This window comes from Helianthus annuus, chromosome 15 (assembly GCF_002127325.2).
Source record: "Helianthus annuus cultivar XRQ/B chromosome 15, HanXRQr2.0-SUNRISE, whole genome shotgun sequence".
Classification (NCBI taxonomy): Eukaryota; Viridiplantae; Streptophyta; class Magnoliopsida; order Asterales; family Asteraceae; genus Helianthus; species Helianthus annuus.
The window spans coordinates 113341746-113355035 of NC_035447.2; the positions used below are offsets into that span (position 1 = coordinate 113341746).

Genomic DNA, 13290 nt, shown 5'->3' on the forward strand with positions numbered 1-13290 from the left:
ACAATCATTAAAACAAAATTCAACAACCTGAATATCAGTTTTCATGGTTATTTGAATCGGTTATTTGAAAGTGAGCTTGAACCGGAAGTAAATCATAATTCAAGATGAAAATCTGAACTAGGATAGATTCGAACAAACCAAATCAGAAGAAGTATTGTAAATTTATAACAACAGAAAAAAAAAAGTATAAATGTTGTAGAAGGTGGAGATCGATGTTGATGTTGAGTTTATTATTAAAAGGGTTAAATTATGAAAATGAAAAAAAATAAATAAAAAGAAAAATATAAAATAACATATTTGCCTCTTATTTAACTTTTAAAATGAATTTGTTTAGAAAGTGGATGAAAATGACAATATGTTCAAAGCTTATAGACCCAAAAGAGAAAAATAATCTATTTTAATGAAAATGATAAAATAAAACGTCGTCAAACATATGAACGAAAATGACATTTTACTAGGGCTGTAAACAAGTCGAATCGAGTCGAGCCAGGATGGGGTCGAGCTTAAGCTCGAAATTAATTCAGGCGGTTAAACTTGGCTTGAGTTTTACGTCAGAGTTAAACGAGTCTAAGAACGAGCCAACGAGCCGAGCCATGGGCTGAGCCGAGCTTAGCTCGAGCTGGGCTTGGTTATAAAATGAGCCAGCTTGGTTCACGTCATCTCAAATTGAGTTTTTTTAGCTAGTTTTTCTCGAGCTTCTTTTGAGCGAACTACGAGTCGCGAGCTTTATGAAGAGCCCTACATTTTACTCATAATTAAATAAACTTGATTTTTTTTTATCAAATAAACTTGATTTTTTTAGTTTTTTAAACGACACATGTGATTGACTTCAACTCTCTGTTTCAAATCTCTGAAAACCCCCCTTTTATCTTCTTCTTCTTCTTCCCCAATTCTACACTTGCATACTTCCAAATCCTGTAGCACTTACACACCTACTCTACAACCAAACACTTGTTCAATCAACACCTTCTTTTCCCCCCACAAATCCCGTATTCAATTCTTCAAACTTCAAATCAACAAACTCACTTCATATTCTAGGGTTTCTGCATTGCTGTTGCATAATTCTGTTACAATTAACGATGATTCAGGAGAATGAAGCCACGAAAGATAACTGTAACGGTGGCGTTAGTTTCCGTGAGGGGAGTTCTTCGGAGGGATTAAGGTTCTATAAGAGGAGAAAACGTATCAAGATGAGTGATTCAGATGATAAGGTACTGAAGTTGATTTTGTTTTGAAATTGTTGGTGATTAGTTTGATTTTGTATGTGTATATTGTACAAGTTTGATAACATAATTGAATAAGTTATATTAAGTGTTTGATATTTGCAATGATTTTTTAGGGTTTTTTTTTTAGTATCTTTTGGGTTGAATACAATAACATATTATAGATTTATAGGTAAGTAATTAGGTATTAATGTAGAAGGTAGAATGATCATGGAAGTTGTCTTACTATAAGCACTATGTAACCTGTGATGATTAACTTTGAATTTGACAGTTTGGAGATCTTAGCATTTGAGGATTTGAAAGTATTTTCTTTCTGTCTTGGAGTACTTTAACAGTTTGGTAGAACTTGATCATCTAAAGAAATTGGATAGGAGAGATCTTTTAGTGTTACATGATGAATATGATTTTGGCATATGTCTTGCTTTTGTTTATTTGTCTAACCTCTTTGTGTTTACAAACACTAGTATGATGCCTGCCTCGTGTTGTCACCATGTCTCAGAAGATGTCTCATTGTGGTGGCTCCCAGCTTAGAAGAGTTATTTGGTAATGACAACTGACAACATTAAAAGGAAAAACTAAGAATAATGAAACTGGTACTGAAATTTCTTCCCTTATTGCAGCCCATGCTACTGAATCAGCTTCTTTATTTTTAGTGCCAACAATTAAGAATTGTTTTCCCCTACTTGCTGCATCAAAAACCAAATCACAAGCTTCTGATAAAAAACGAGCAGTTCTAGTAAGATTTGTAATATGAATACCTTTACGTTTTGCAGAGATATAAGGTGCCATTTTAGGATTCCATTTTCTAGTACCATGGCCAAAATGAACTCTTGCTTCCATCATCTCTTCTAAATTAATGTTCCAATGTCTTCTTGTCATTTCTCCCCATACTGCCCCCCCCCCCCCCCCCCTTTTGAAAAAAGCGAAGAGGTACACTGAAATAAATAATTGTTCCGATGGAACCTTCTCTTCTACCGTAGATTGGCGTAGATACACAGCCCAAGCCATTATTCTTTTCTATTTGTTATTTTTTTTTTATTACTATTACCAAATCAAATGACTGCACCGAAAAACCAACGGATCGTTTTAAAAGATAAAAGAAAGTAAAAGATAAAAGAAAGGGGTGAATCTGCTCTTAGGTATCATGAAATCCTAAAAATCCTAAAAAAATGATTGTTCTTGTGTATCATGGAAATTCTTTGAAAGGCAAGAATCAAATCATTTTCTATGGTAGAACAAAATATCTTTCATTTCCCCCTCTAATAGATTCTTTTTTTTTTGAGTGCAAAGGCAATGTTGTTAGGAATGTTGTTAGGTTCGCTTGAAGGTGTTTTGAAGCCGCTATCAACAGGTATCATCCCCCCCAGAACAACGTTTTCTTTTAGGCCTTTCAACCGATCGATATGCCCTAGGAGAGCTGCTTTTGCTAAAACTCGAGCGGTTTCTTGAAAACTCGCTTCGGATGTGAAACTTTGAGTATTCATGGATGCTCTTGTTATTCCCAATAAGACGGCTTGGTAACAGATCGCTTCTTCCAAAGCGCGCCCCATTCGTTCTGCTCGCAACAATCCAATTAGTTCTCCGGGCGAAAAAACATTAGACATTTCATCTTCTGAAACCAACACTTTTGATATTTGACGTACAGTAATTTCTTAACTGCTTTTTGGACAACAAATTTGTAGTGCTGCAAGCGTCACAGCTTGTCGAGTTTGTTGTATTGGTAAGTTTTTAAGCAAGCTTCAGTCAATTTATGTTATGGGATCACTCCTATATACTTGTTGTTCTTATTAAGTAGTCAATCACTCAATATAGTGGTTATAAGGCTTACCAAAATAGGTGTCAATAGTGGTCTAGAATAGCGGAACTGCTATCCGATCGACATTGACTCGGAGAAAGATTTCATAGCTTACGATTAGATCATGTTTCAAGTATTGGCACTTTTGAGTTTTGACTTTAGATATTTCTATCAATATTATACATGTGTATATATAAGATAAGTTCTGCATGATATAAAATTACCGATATCCCACCGCGATAACCTATATCTCAAATATTGGCCCTTGACCGCTATTTGATTTTAGACCGCATTAACTGCAGAATCAAAGAACTTCTTAATGTTCAACTGAATTGTGAATTAATGAGCCTGTTTCTGGCAGATGAAGGCTGCTGATGGTAGTGTTCCCAATCAAGATAATCACTTGTTGAGTTTTGATGCATCTACGTACGAACCGGGTGAATGCTCTCTTAGACCTTGTAGCAATGGGCATGAAAATAGTCTTGCGGGATGCAGCCAAAACACTTGTATGACTCATAAAGAAAGTGGTTTTACGCCTGTGATTAAGGTAAAGTACCTTCTTTAGAATTTTGTATGATTCTTACTCGATGAAATCTTGCTGCTGCTTGTAAAAATGTATTTTTTTTTTGTTTGTTTGTTTGGATTCATGTAAGCTGTTTTTTTTTTTTGCAGAAATCCCTCGATAATGTTGAAAGAAGTGACAATCAAACAAATAGTTCTGCTCCAGAACCTTCTCGTGACATGTCTTGTGGATTGTCAAAACAATCAGAAGGTTCTACACACTCTGAGTTGTGTTTCGGTGCGTTATCCGACATTCTAAACTCGGACAAATTCTCTCAAGTATGTGGTTTACTTCTCAAGAATTTTGGTGTTGTTAATGTTAATCAAGTTTTGAACATCGATGCTATAAGCTCGAAGATGAAAAATGGAGCTTATGAAACTTCACCAGTGCTTTGCGTTAAAGATATCCAACAGGTATGCCTTTTGTTCAAAGTTGGACTTTTCTTATTCAAATATTTGATTTACTGTATAGCCTGTAGCTTAGAGTGTGATATCTCTCAGTGGACACTTTTTTCAGTTGTAACTGTTTCAATGCGCATGTAAGATTTTACGCTTCATCTAACAACACTAAAAGCTCCATCTGCCGTAGTCTAACTGTCAACAGGTTACACAGTTAATGTTTATACCAATGATAGCTGGTGACGACTAGGAGCATTACTAATTAACTTAGCTTTGTAAATTAGTAACAGATTGACAGCATGAGTCTTGTACATGCATAAACTGAAGTGCGAAAGCTGGCCTCATGCCCTCTTTTGTGATAAATGAACTAAATGATTGATCAAACGAATTTTGTCCAAGTATTATACTATACTAGGTGTACGTATTCTTAAATATAGAGAAGGTTAGTCAAATGAAATTTTTTTAATGGAAGGGGTGAGCATAAAAGCAACCACTATCTTTTGTAATGGGTTACTGGTGATGGAAACTATCTTGTAGCAAAATGCATGGACCTGGTTTATTGAGCTCATCCTTTCATTTGGATAAAACTATATATAAGTAAAACAATACTACTCGTCTGATTGTTTTTTTTTAAGTTAGAGGAAATCCATAACGTCGATGATGGAACTCAAGAGATGATCATGTGTTGTGTAGTTTACTTTATTAGTATAATAACAACAACAACAAACTTACCCAGTAGAATCCCATCTATAGCCAACCTATTGACAGGGTCTGGGGAGGGTGGTAGGCAAGCCTTACTTCTATCCCAAGGGATAGAGAGACTGCTTTCAGTGAGACCCCCGCTCCAAAACCAAGACATAAGATTCCGAAAAACATACATAGGCACACAACTACTAAAATAAATAAATAAATGATAATAAACAGATAAATAAATACGTATTTCTGAGTAAAACTACGACATCGGGAAAATGTGACAACTTAAAAAAAATGCCATATAACACCTCATAGAAACTGAAAGCTAAGTCCTAAGACAAGAACCTAAAACAAAGCAGGCCGACCTCCTAAAAGTCCTTAAACCTTAATCCTTCGTCTCCACGAAGTTCTATCCTTGACCGTGTCCTCAGAGAGGTGCAGATCTAGCGAATCCTGCCTAATCCGCTCATCCCAAGTCATTTTCGGCCTGCTTCTACTCTTCCTTCTATCTGCAGTGAATGTTTCAACTGTTCGAACCGTGGCTGTTGTATGTCTCCTCCTTACATGCCCAAACCATCTCAATCTCCCCTCCCTTATCTTATCTGAAATACTAGCAACCCCTAATCTTTCCCTAAGCGGTATAAAAATGTCTCGCTCAAAAGAGGCAGAGGTTTGTAACATGGTAAACATTAATGGTCTCTCGGATTTATTTTGTTGCGTTAGATGTTGTCCTATTTTATCATCCAAGTATAAAGATGTTAAGATGCTTTTCTGAACTCTGAAGTTCTAGGTGTTTGCTTTTCATTCAAGTAATTTACTCTTGTAATGTATGTTTGTACTCGACGCTTGATAAGATCATAAGAAAACAACCACCAGAGTTGGGAGAAGTCCCTAGAAAAACATTGACATTTTGTCCAACTTTGACCCCAAGCTAAATTTTATTGAACTCAACCTACCAACATTGAACTGAACAGAAAGAAAATGTAATTAAGAGTCAGCAGGGTGCTCACCTCAGCATTTTAATAATGCCACCGTATATAGAAGATTAACCTGTTAAAATTAGAGGTTTACCATGTTCACTGATTTCTTCAACTTGACCGCTGTGGATAGGTATGGACAAAGCTTCAACAAGTTGGCAATGAGATGGTTACACTTGCAAATAATCTTTCTGACATATCTAGGGCTCATTACGATCAGGTAAATCTAAACAACCTTACAAATTTGAACTCCGTCATTATGTTTAACGTTTGGCCTCTCAGCCTTAATAAAGTTTTATTTTCCTCTTTTTCTCTAACCGATTCAAACTACAACCCCGGAACTTTAATAAAGTTATCATTTGAGTTTTTAACGAATTTCCTGTTACATGATTTTTATGGGTTTTCGATATTTATCTCCACGCTCTACACTAAGTTTCAATGTAAATTTTCGTAATTTGGTTTCTAAACCGACCGGTTGTTTTAAACGTTTTCTTAAACCGTTTGGTTTTTTAAACCTCCTGGCGCTCATCTCTAAATACACCATTGTGTCGTTTTCTTTATCTACATTTAAACCGACTCACTGTAATGCACGGCCGTCATGTTGATCTTTATATATAATTTGGTGTAAATTTTGTTTGAATAACCTGGCTTCGTATACAACGACGTAACTTTCCCGTGACTTTCGAATATACCATCACGACATGGTTTTTTAATCGTTACGTTCGTGATTTGCTTATTTTTTATCTACATTTCGAACCCGCCGCAAAGCACAGGTGGTAACCCACTAGTTTTTAACATTTATACAACAGTGTTTTAGGAAACCACACGCAACCGAAGCTGGCGGCTGCCAGAGATGCGGAGAAAAAGCAGAAGTCAAAAACTGTTTAGTTTGCGATTCGTGTGAAGACGTATACCATCTCTCTTGTACAGAGCTCGTAGGTACCGAAATTCCTCTAAATTGGTATTGTGCAAGCTGCGTTTCGAACGGAGCGGGATCGCCTCATGATAATTGCGTAGTCTGTGAGAAGCTGAAGGCGTCTGCTTCCGTACCACTTGTTAACGGTGTTTCAACAAACGAGCAATCACAAGACGTACCAAATCTGCATGATGTAACTGATGAAAACCAAAGTTCGAACATATGTTTCATGTGCAAATCCGAGGTGAAGATTGGAGACGATTATAAAAGGTGCGGGCATTCTTTATGTGGTCACAAGTTCTATCACGCCAAATGCCTAACAAGCAAGCAGTTGGTTGTGTGCGGCCCGTGTTGGTACTGCCCGTCTTGTCTATGTAGACGCTGCCTTGTGGACAAAGATGACGATCAGATTGTTCTTTGTGACGGTTGTGATGAGGCGTATCATATCTACTGTACGTTACCGCAACTCCTTTCTATTCCGAAAGGAAGTTGGTTTTGTAGGAAGTGTGATAGGAAAGTGAAGGGAATTAATACGATGAAAAGGGTGTATGAGAGTATGCAAAAGAAGGTGAAAATAGAAGATGGGTTAGAGAAAGCGGAACGTGAAGCAACGGATGAACGCGAAGGGATAGACATGCTTGTAACTGCAGCTAAAACACTAGGTTCCTCGGATGCCTTTTGGAATACGCGATCAAACATATTGTAGGACATGAAAAATGAAAGTTTTTGATACTCATAACAACGGTGATCCGGGCTGTATTCAGGTTTGTACACTTTTTTTTTTTTCTTTTTTTGACGGTTTTTGGTTGGGAAGGGGTTACTTTCACATTAGTAGCGAAAAACATCCGTCTATACTTGTTGTGTTAACCCTGGTGGAATGATAACATGTTGGGGATTTTTTTGTACGTCTAACTTTTGGTGTATCATTATGCCAATAATTGAATGATTACTACTGTCAGTTTTCTTAGAACTGGAATGAATAATTTTATTTGCATAACACTTGAGATTCCTTTTCAGATAAATATGTGTATAGCTCCATATATATATTTATTTATTTATGTGAACGATGTCGAATGTAACCTAGACAAACCTAAAATCATTTAATCTGAATACGATTGGTTTAACCCATTTATACAAATGCGTTGGTGGGTTGACGAGTTGTAAATGGGTTGTAACTTGTAATCAAGTGAGTGATGATTGTGTTTATGGGTATAGGTTGTAATAATAAATAGGTTAAAGGTTGACCTTTAATTAATTCAGTGATATGTCAACCTGAACATAACTCGTTTAGTTAAACCAATAAACCTGTATGATGATTAAGGAATTTGACAAGAGATTTCAATTTGATGAAAACGCGATATCATCCATATCTATCTATAGTTATGGTACATATGAAAGTGTATAATGGTAGGTCTAGATGCTCAAATGTCATGATATATCATGCTTTGTAAAACATGAGAGGGGGGGGGGGGGGGGGGGGGAGGAGGAGTTGGAGCAAACGTTAATAGTTTCTTCACAGTGGGTGATTGATTTAAAGAATACAAAACTTATAATAATAACAATAACAATGTTAAGTTCTAACTTCTAGCATCACAAATATGTAGAAACTTTTGTAAGTATCATCTTCAAGAATTCAAATGAGTTGATGGATCAATTGGTTGTGTTCACAAACTGCTGAGACGGCTTAATCCGAATAAACACTTTCGTTTCAACGGTTCGATTTGAAATAATCATATACAGGTTTTTTTTACCTTTTCTTACATGTAGTTATCTATAGAGATAAAGTTTAAAATACAAAAGTCCCATGACGTGCGAAACGTACACGACCACCAAATAACGTACTTAATTATGCATATAACATGCGTAATTAGGTTTTACTCATGCGTGAATTGTGTTTTTGTCCATGCGTGATTTTGTGTTTCAACCCATGCGTGATTCTGTTTTGTGACCACATGTTGTAAGACCCCAAAAATATCTGGTATTATATATGTTTACTTGTAATAATTATGATAAATATAGTCACTAGGAATAGTTAACCTGGTTAAAAACATATTGTTTGTTAATAAAATGGATATATGGTGGCTTAATTATAATAAAACCAAACCATAGGGGTAGAAATGGGCCATGAACAAAAGATGTGGGTATTTAAAGATGAAAAACACAAAACACACACAATTGTGAGTGTGTGTGTGTGTGTGTCATGATTGAGAGAGAGAATGGGAGAAAACCCCTCAAAACCTTCAAACATAAAATCTAGAAATCAAGGGTGGAATCAAAAGGGGTTTTGTTGCATGTTTAAAGATTTGAATCACACAACATCACCACAACATAAGGTATGTCATAATTTCATCTTTGGTGGAATTCTCTAGTTAGGAGAAATTCATGGAATGAGAAGGTCTAGTGATGTAACCACTATAAAGATGTGTTCTGAAGATTGTAGGAATGATTATGATTGTCCTAATTGTTGATTATGTGAATTATTTGATCTATGACTTGTTTAGATGATTATTCAAGTATGATGTGAAGTGGGTTTTAACCTAAGTGTGAAACCCCCCCCCCCCCCCAAAAAAAAAAAAAAAAATTGATGTGCAATACATTATGTGATAGCCTGATAGTTGAGATCTACATGTTAATTGATTGTAGACGGAAGTGTGAACTTGTTGAATTGAGATAGGAGGGTAAGAGATTGACAAATTGAGCTAATAAGAGTTTGCTTAAGAATTATACCCATAAGGTGTTTGGTAAAATGCGTAAGTGAAAACTAGTTGCTAATAATTCATGAAAAACTTTGGTCAAAACCCCATGAATGGTTGTTAGCAAGTATTAATAAAATGGCCATATATGATGGTGTCCTAATGATCAATTGGGTTGTAAATTATAGGCAACTCGAGTGATATACAGGGAGACCAAGCGGGAAAAGATACTCGTCTCAAAGGGAAGCTTTAAGGTACGTAACTACACTGTTACTTTTATTTATTTGTATATTTATTGATGTTGATGTTTAAGTACATGCTTTAAGAAATTGAGTAAAAGGCCCCTTTTCGGGCCAAGTGGGAATGTGTTTTAGTCAAACCTTACCAAAGGCATGTAATACCGAAGTATAAATGACCCACGGGGTCATAGAAGCAGAGGTGTTTCCTAACGAAAATAATCATAGTCATGGAATATGATGAGAGTTGATTAAAGGTTGATCACCACTCATGGTTTTGAAGAAAACTATGAGTGGTAAACTAAACGGGCCATTTGTGGTCTATAGGGCCACAAACAAAGAATTGGACATATAAAACTGAAGTATAAATGATCCACTGGGTTGTAGAAGCTAAGGTATTGTCCATTATTACCAACTACAATTGCGGTTGTAGAGGGTAATAAGGAATATGGGAGGATTGAGATAGAATGCTCAATACCTCCTAGCGGGTCGATTTGGGTAAAACGCCAAACCGAAAGAATGGTTTGGGAGCTAACAAGTTCAGACCCAGACATTTTAGTTTAGTGCATTGATGCTCTAAAAGTGATAAATAAAACTAAACTAAATTAACCTAATCTAGACACTCTAAGCTTTAAATTTATAAACTTAGACTCGATCTAAACCTAAACCACACAACCGGCAAGTGTACCGATCAATGCAGTATAACTAAAGTAAGTCCGAGTATCAACCCATGAGACTTTCTAGTTACGTTAACTAGACTCTATTTAGACCTAGACTGACACGAACACGACACTAACCATTTTTATATTAGGGGCGGGGTGGGGGGGGGTTGTAAGACCCTTGCTTGATTTGTACGATTTTCATATAACTATTGACATTAAATGTGTATTTACGCTTACACATACTTTTGAAAATACGGATTTCTTAAAACATTTTAAGAATTAACACATTTCAACATAATTTATATATATTCGTCGTTTAAAACGTAACGACGAAACTTAATGCGGTAGCTTGAATCTTGATCGTGTTCGGTTCTTTGTTGAGCTTGATCGTCCTCCGGTACCTTACATTATACCTACATTTCATAAAACATGAAATGAGTTAGTTATATGGCGTTTAAAACGGGTCTAAACGAGTTCGCAATGCAAAATAAACATCACAGCAGCTTTTGCTGGTTTTAGTACCTGTCGCGTGCCGCGACGGGATTTAAAACAGATGTCGCGGGCCGCGACCACAAAGGCTTATGGCCGTCGCGTGACGCGAGGCCCTTGTTTCGACAAAAGGTTTTATTTCAGTTGCTGCATATTTCCAGCCAAACTAACATTCACCAAAATGATCATAACTAACTGAATTTTTATCCGTTTTACGTCCCGTTTCTTCCTACGTGATCGTAATTCAATTTTCCATCATATGGAGTCAAAATCCGACACCCGGATTAACAACTTTCTAGGTTTTTAAGCCCTCGGCTTTATATCTTTTTACAAAACTTTTGACCCGTTCATGATTTTATCAAACAAACATGTTTGTTACATCCAAATTCTCATGAACATCATATTTTAAATGTTTCCTATTATACAAGGTTCTAATCACGGGTTTTATTCATCATTAACCCGTTTATACGTATATGCTTATTTTGACCCGTTAAGGAATTTAAGCATTTTTAACTTATGTCTCGCTCATTCTTTGCTTGCATTATATTTCCACATTTACGTATCAACTCGTCTTCCACCACAACTATATTTGTGGTGGATTTAATATGGTAAACTATTTATTCCAAGTTCTACCCCTCAGTTTATCATTTTATGAAAAATACTCATTTCGAGTCATTTGACCCAAAGTTTCATATCTTTCCCTTTTATGCTTATCCTAAGGATTTACTTAATCATAATGCTTATTTCTAAACAACCCGTAAGGGTCGTTCGCCCGGTTTATCGATCAAGGGCGTTTTGGTTAACTTTAGCCCTTCTTTTACGACAAAGGACTTCCAACAACATATTTGACCAAAATCGCACATCTTTGCTAAATTTTTACTTACACATACCTGGCTCGGGTCAAAGTATAGACCTGTTTTAATACCTTGCTTTAATAACCGCTAATTAATAGTGAGGCAAATATCCATTCGATATTTACTCCTGTAAGCATATAACTCGACAAATAATCATTAGTCGATATTGTCAAATGGTGATATCTTCACCCTTTGACCCGTTTGGTCTAAGTGACCGTTTATCTTTGCGAGATGATATTTATTTACCATCTCATCCACATGACTCGTTTCAGTTTACACCGTACGTTCATATTACTTATAAATTATTTCTTAATTCCTTTTTGACCCATCATGGCTTATTCCATAGAGTGTCTTTCAAAAACTAATGTTTATCGTCAACGCGTGTAACACCTCGCAAAATCATGTCCAATATAATAAAGACACGTGTCATAAACTTTAAACGTGTAATGAATTGATTTCGAGGGACTAAAGTTGATAAACAAAGAAAGTATGTGTGTGAAAGGATCCAAAAGTGTCAACATATACAAACCGTGCCTTTCAACAACCCTACACGATGTTTATACTCTTAAACGAATAAATTGTGAAACGTATGAAGCCGTTCGTGAAAGAAAGTGAAAGTTTACAAGACACGTGGGTTAAACGTGTCAACATGTTAAATTACTACCTCTGAGTGACCTTTTAACGAACCCGGGGCTTTGTAATGATTGATTATACTCTCAAGATCAAGTGTCGAAAAATTCACGAGGTTTCGATATCGTTTGATATTAAATACGTTAACTTTTGTAAATAAAGGGTTAAAAGCGTCAACATGATAAAACTAATTTTTTCGGTTATCGTTCAACGAAACCGGACCTAACGGTGTTTGGTTATATCCTAAAGATCATCCAAATATAAAATTTATGGGTAAGAAGTGCTTGAAATAGAAGTAATCACGTTTTAAAAGGTCCAGGGGCTGTTTCTGCCAAGTTTTAAACTTGTTATGCTGGTCCCCCAAGGGGTCGCGCTGCACGACACCAACAATCCTCTGCCGTCGCGCGACGCGACGACCTGAATTTGACAAAATGCATGCACAGGTGCAGGTCCTGCGCAATTCTTCACCATTTTCAGCTTTAATCACTTAAAATTCGAAACTATGGATTGTTTGCTGGGTTCTAATACCACCTAGGACACTTGTTATCATTTGAATACAACAACGAACACCTGGGAAGATCTGGTGATGGCCTCTTGTAGTATAAATAGGGGCTTGGTGTTGCTTCATTCATTGCACAAGTTCAAATTTCTTACTCTCACAATTTCTAAAGCTTTGGAGCATTCTCTGGAGCATCCTAAGCATTAAGGAAGCTCTCTTAAGTTTAATCTTCGTGCTAAGGACCCTTGTAAGCGTTCTTAGCTCCTGTAATTAAGTTTTTATTAGCTTAATGACCGAAAGTCAAAGATATCGTAATGATACTTTGACTTTGTGATTAATCACTAACGGTCCAGCCATTATTCGAATTAAAATTGGCTATGTATTGGTAATTAAGTAGGTGATAATCCCTCAAAAGGGCACCTCCTAATTATCACGTTTACTCAGTCAATTGTCGGGTCAAAGTTATGAACAGAAAAGTCAAACAAGTCAGTTTTTACAAAATAATTCATAACTGATAATGTAGGAACTATAAAATACATTTTATCACTTAAATAACTTGGTAAATAATATAAGAACATGTTTAGGCATGTTCAACCCGACAATTCTGAGTATTAGGCTCGGTTCGCAACCGAAAGTCGCAAAAGTAGACTTTTGCTTTGACTT

General features: G+C 36.2%; 1 protein-coding gene across 3 annotated transcripts; it reads left to right on the forward strand.

The window, feature by feature from the left end:
* The first annotated feature begins 812 nt into the window (after nt 1-812).
* On the forward strand, nt 813-7531 carry LOC110912256 (PHD finger protein EHD3). 3 transcript variants are annotated; one of them, XM_035984794.1, is made up of 6 exons: nt 1073-1211; nt 1688-1816; nt 3380-3565; nt 3691-3993; nt 5782-5868; nt 6458-7531. In XM_035984794.1, exons 2-6 carry the CDS (start codon nt 1808-1810, stop codon nt 7268-7270), a joined length of 1398 nt encoding a protein of 465 aa, XP_035840687.1. In that variant the 5' UTR covers nt 1073-1211; nt 1688-1807; the 3' UTR covers nt 7271-7531. The 3 variants fall into 3 exon arrangements, with proteins under 3 accessions (XP_022012627.1, XP_035840687.1, XP_022012628.1); XM_022156935.2 differs by lacking the exon at nt 1688-1816 and having other exon boundaries at nt 813-1211; XM_022156936.2 differs by lacking the exons at nt 1073-1211; nt 1688-1816 and adding an exon at nt 1831-2943.
* Nucleotides 7532-13290: the final 5759 nt, after the last annotated feature.

Bases quoted from the DNA above. Each gene is read 5' to 3' on its own strand.
- LOC110912256 (XM_022156935.2), top strand. From the start codon at position 1,080: ATGATTCAGGAGAATGAAGCCACGAAAGATAACTGTAACGGTGGCGTT. The intron at 1,212-3,379 runs GTACTGAAGTTG...TGTTTCTGGCAG, and splicing joins TGAGTGATTCAGATGATAAG to ATGAAGGCTGCTGATGGTAG. The intron at 5,869-6,457 runs GTAAATCTAAAC...TTTATACAACAG, and splicing joins CTAGGGCTCATTACGATCAG to TGTTTTAGGAAACCACACGC.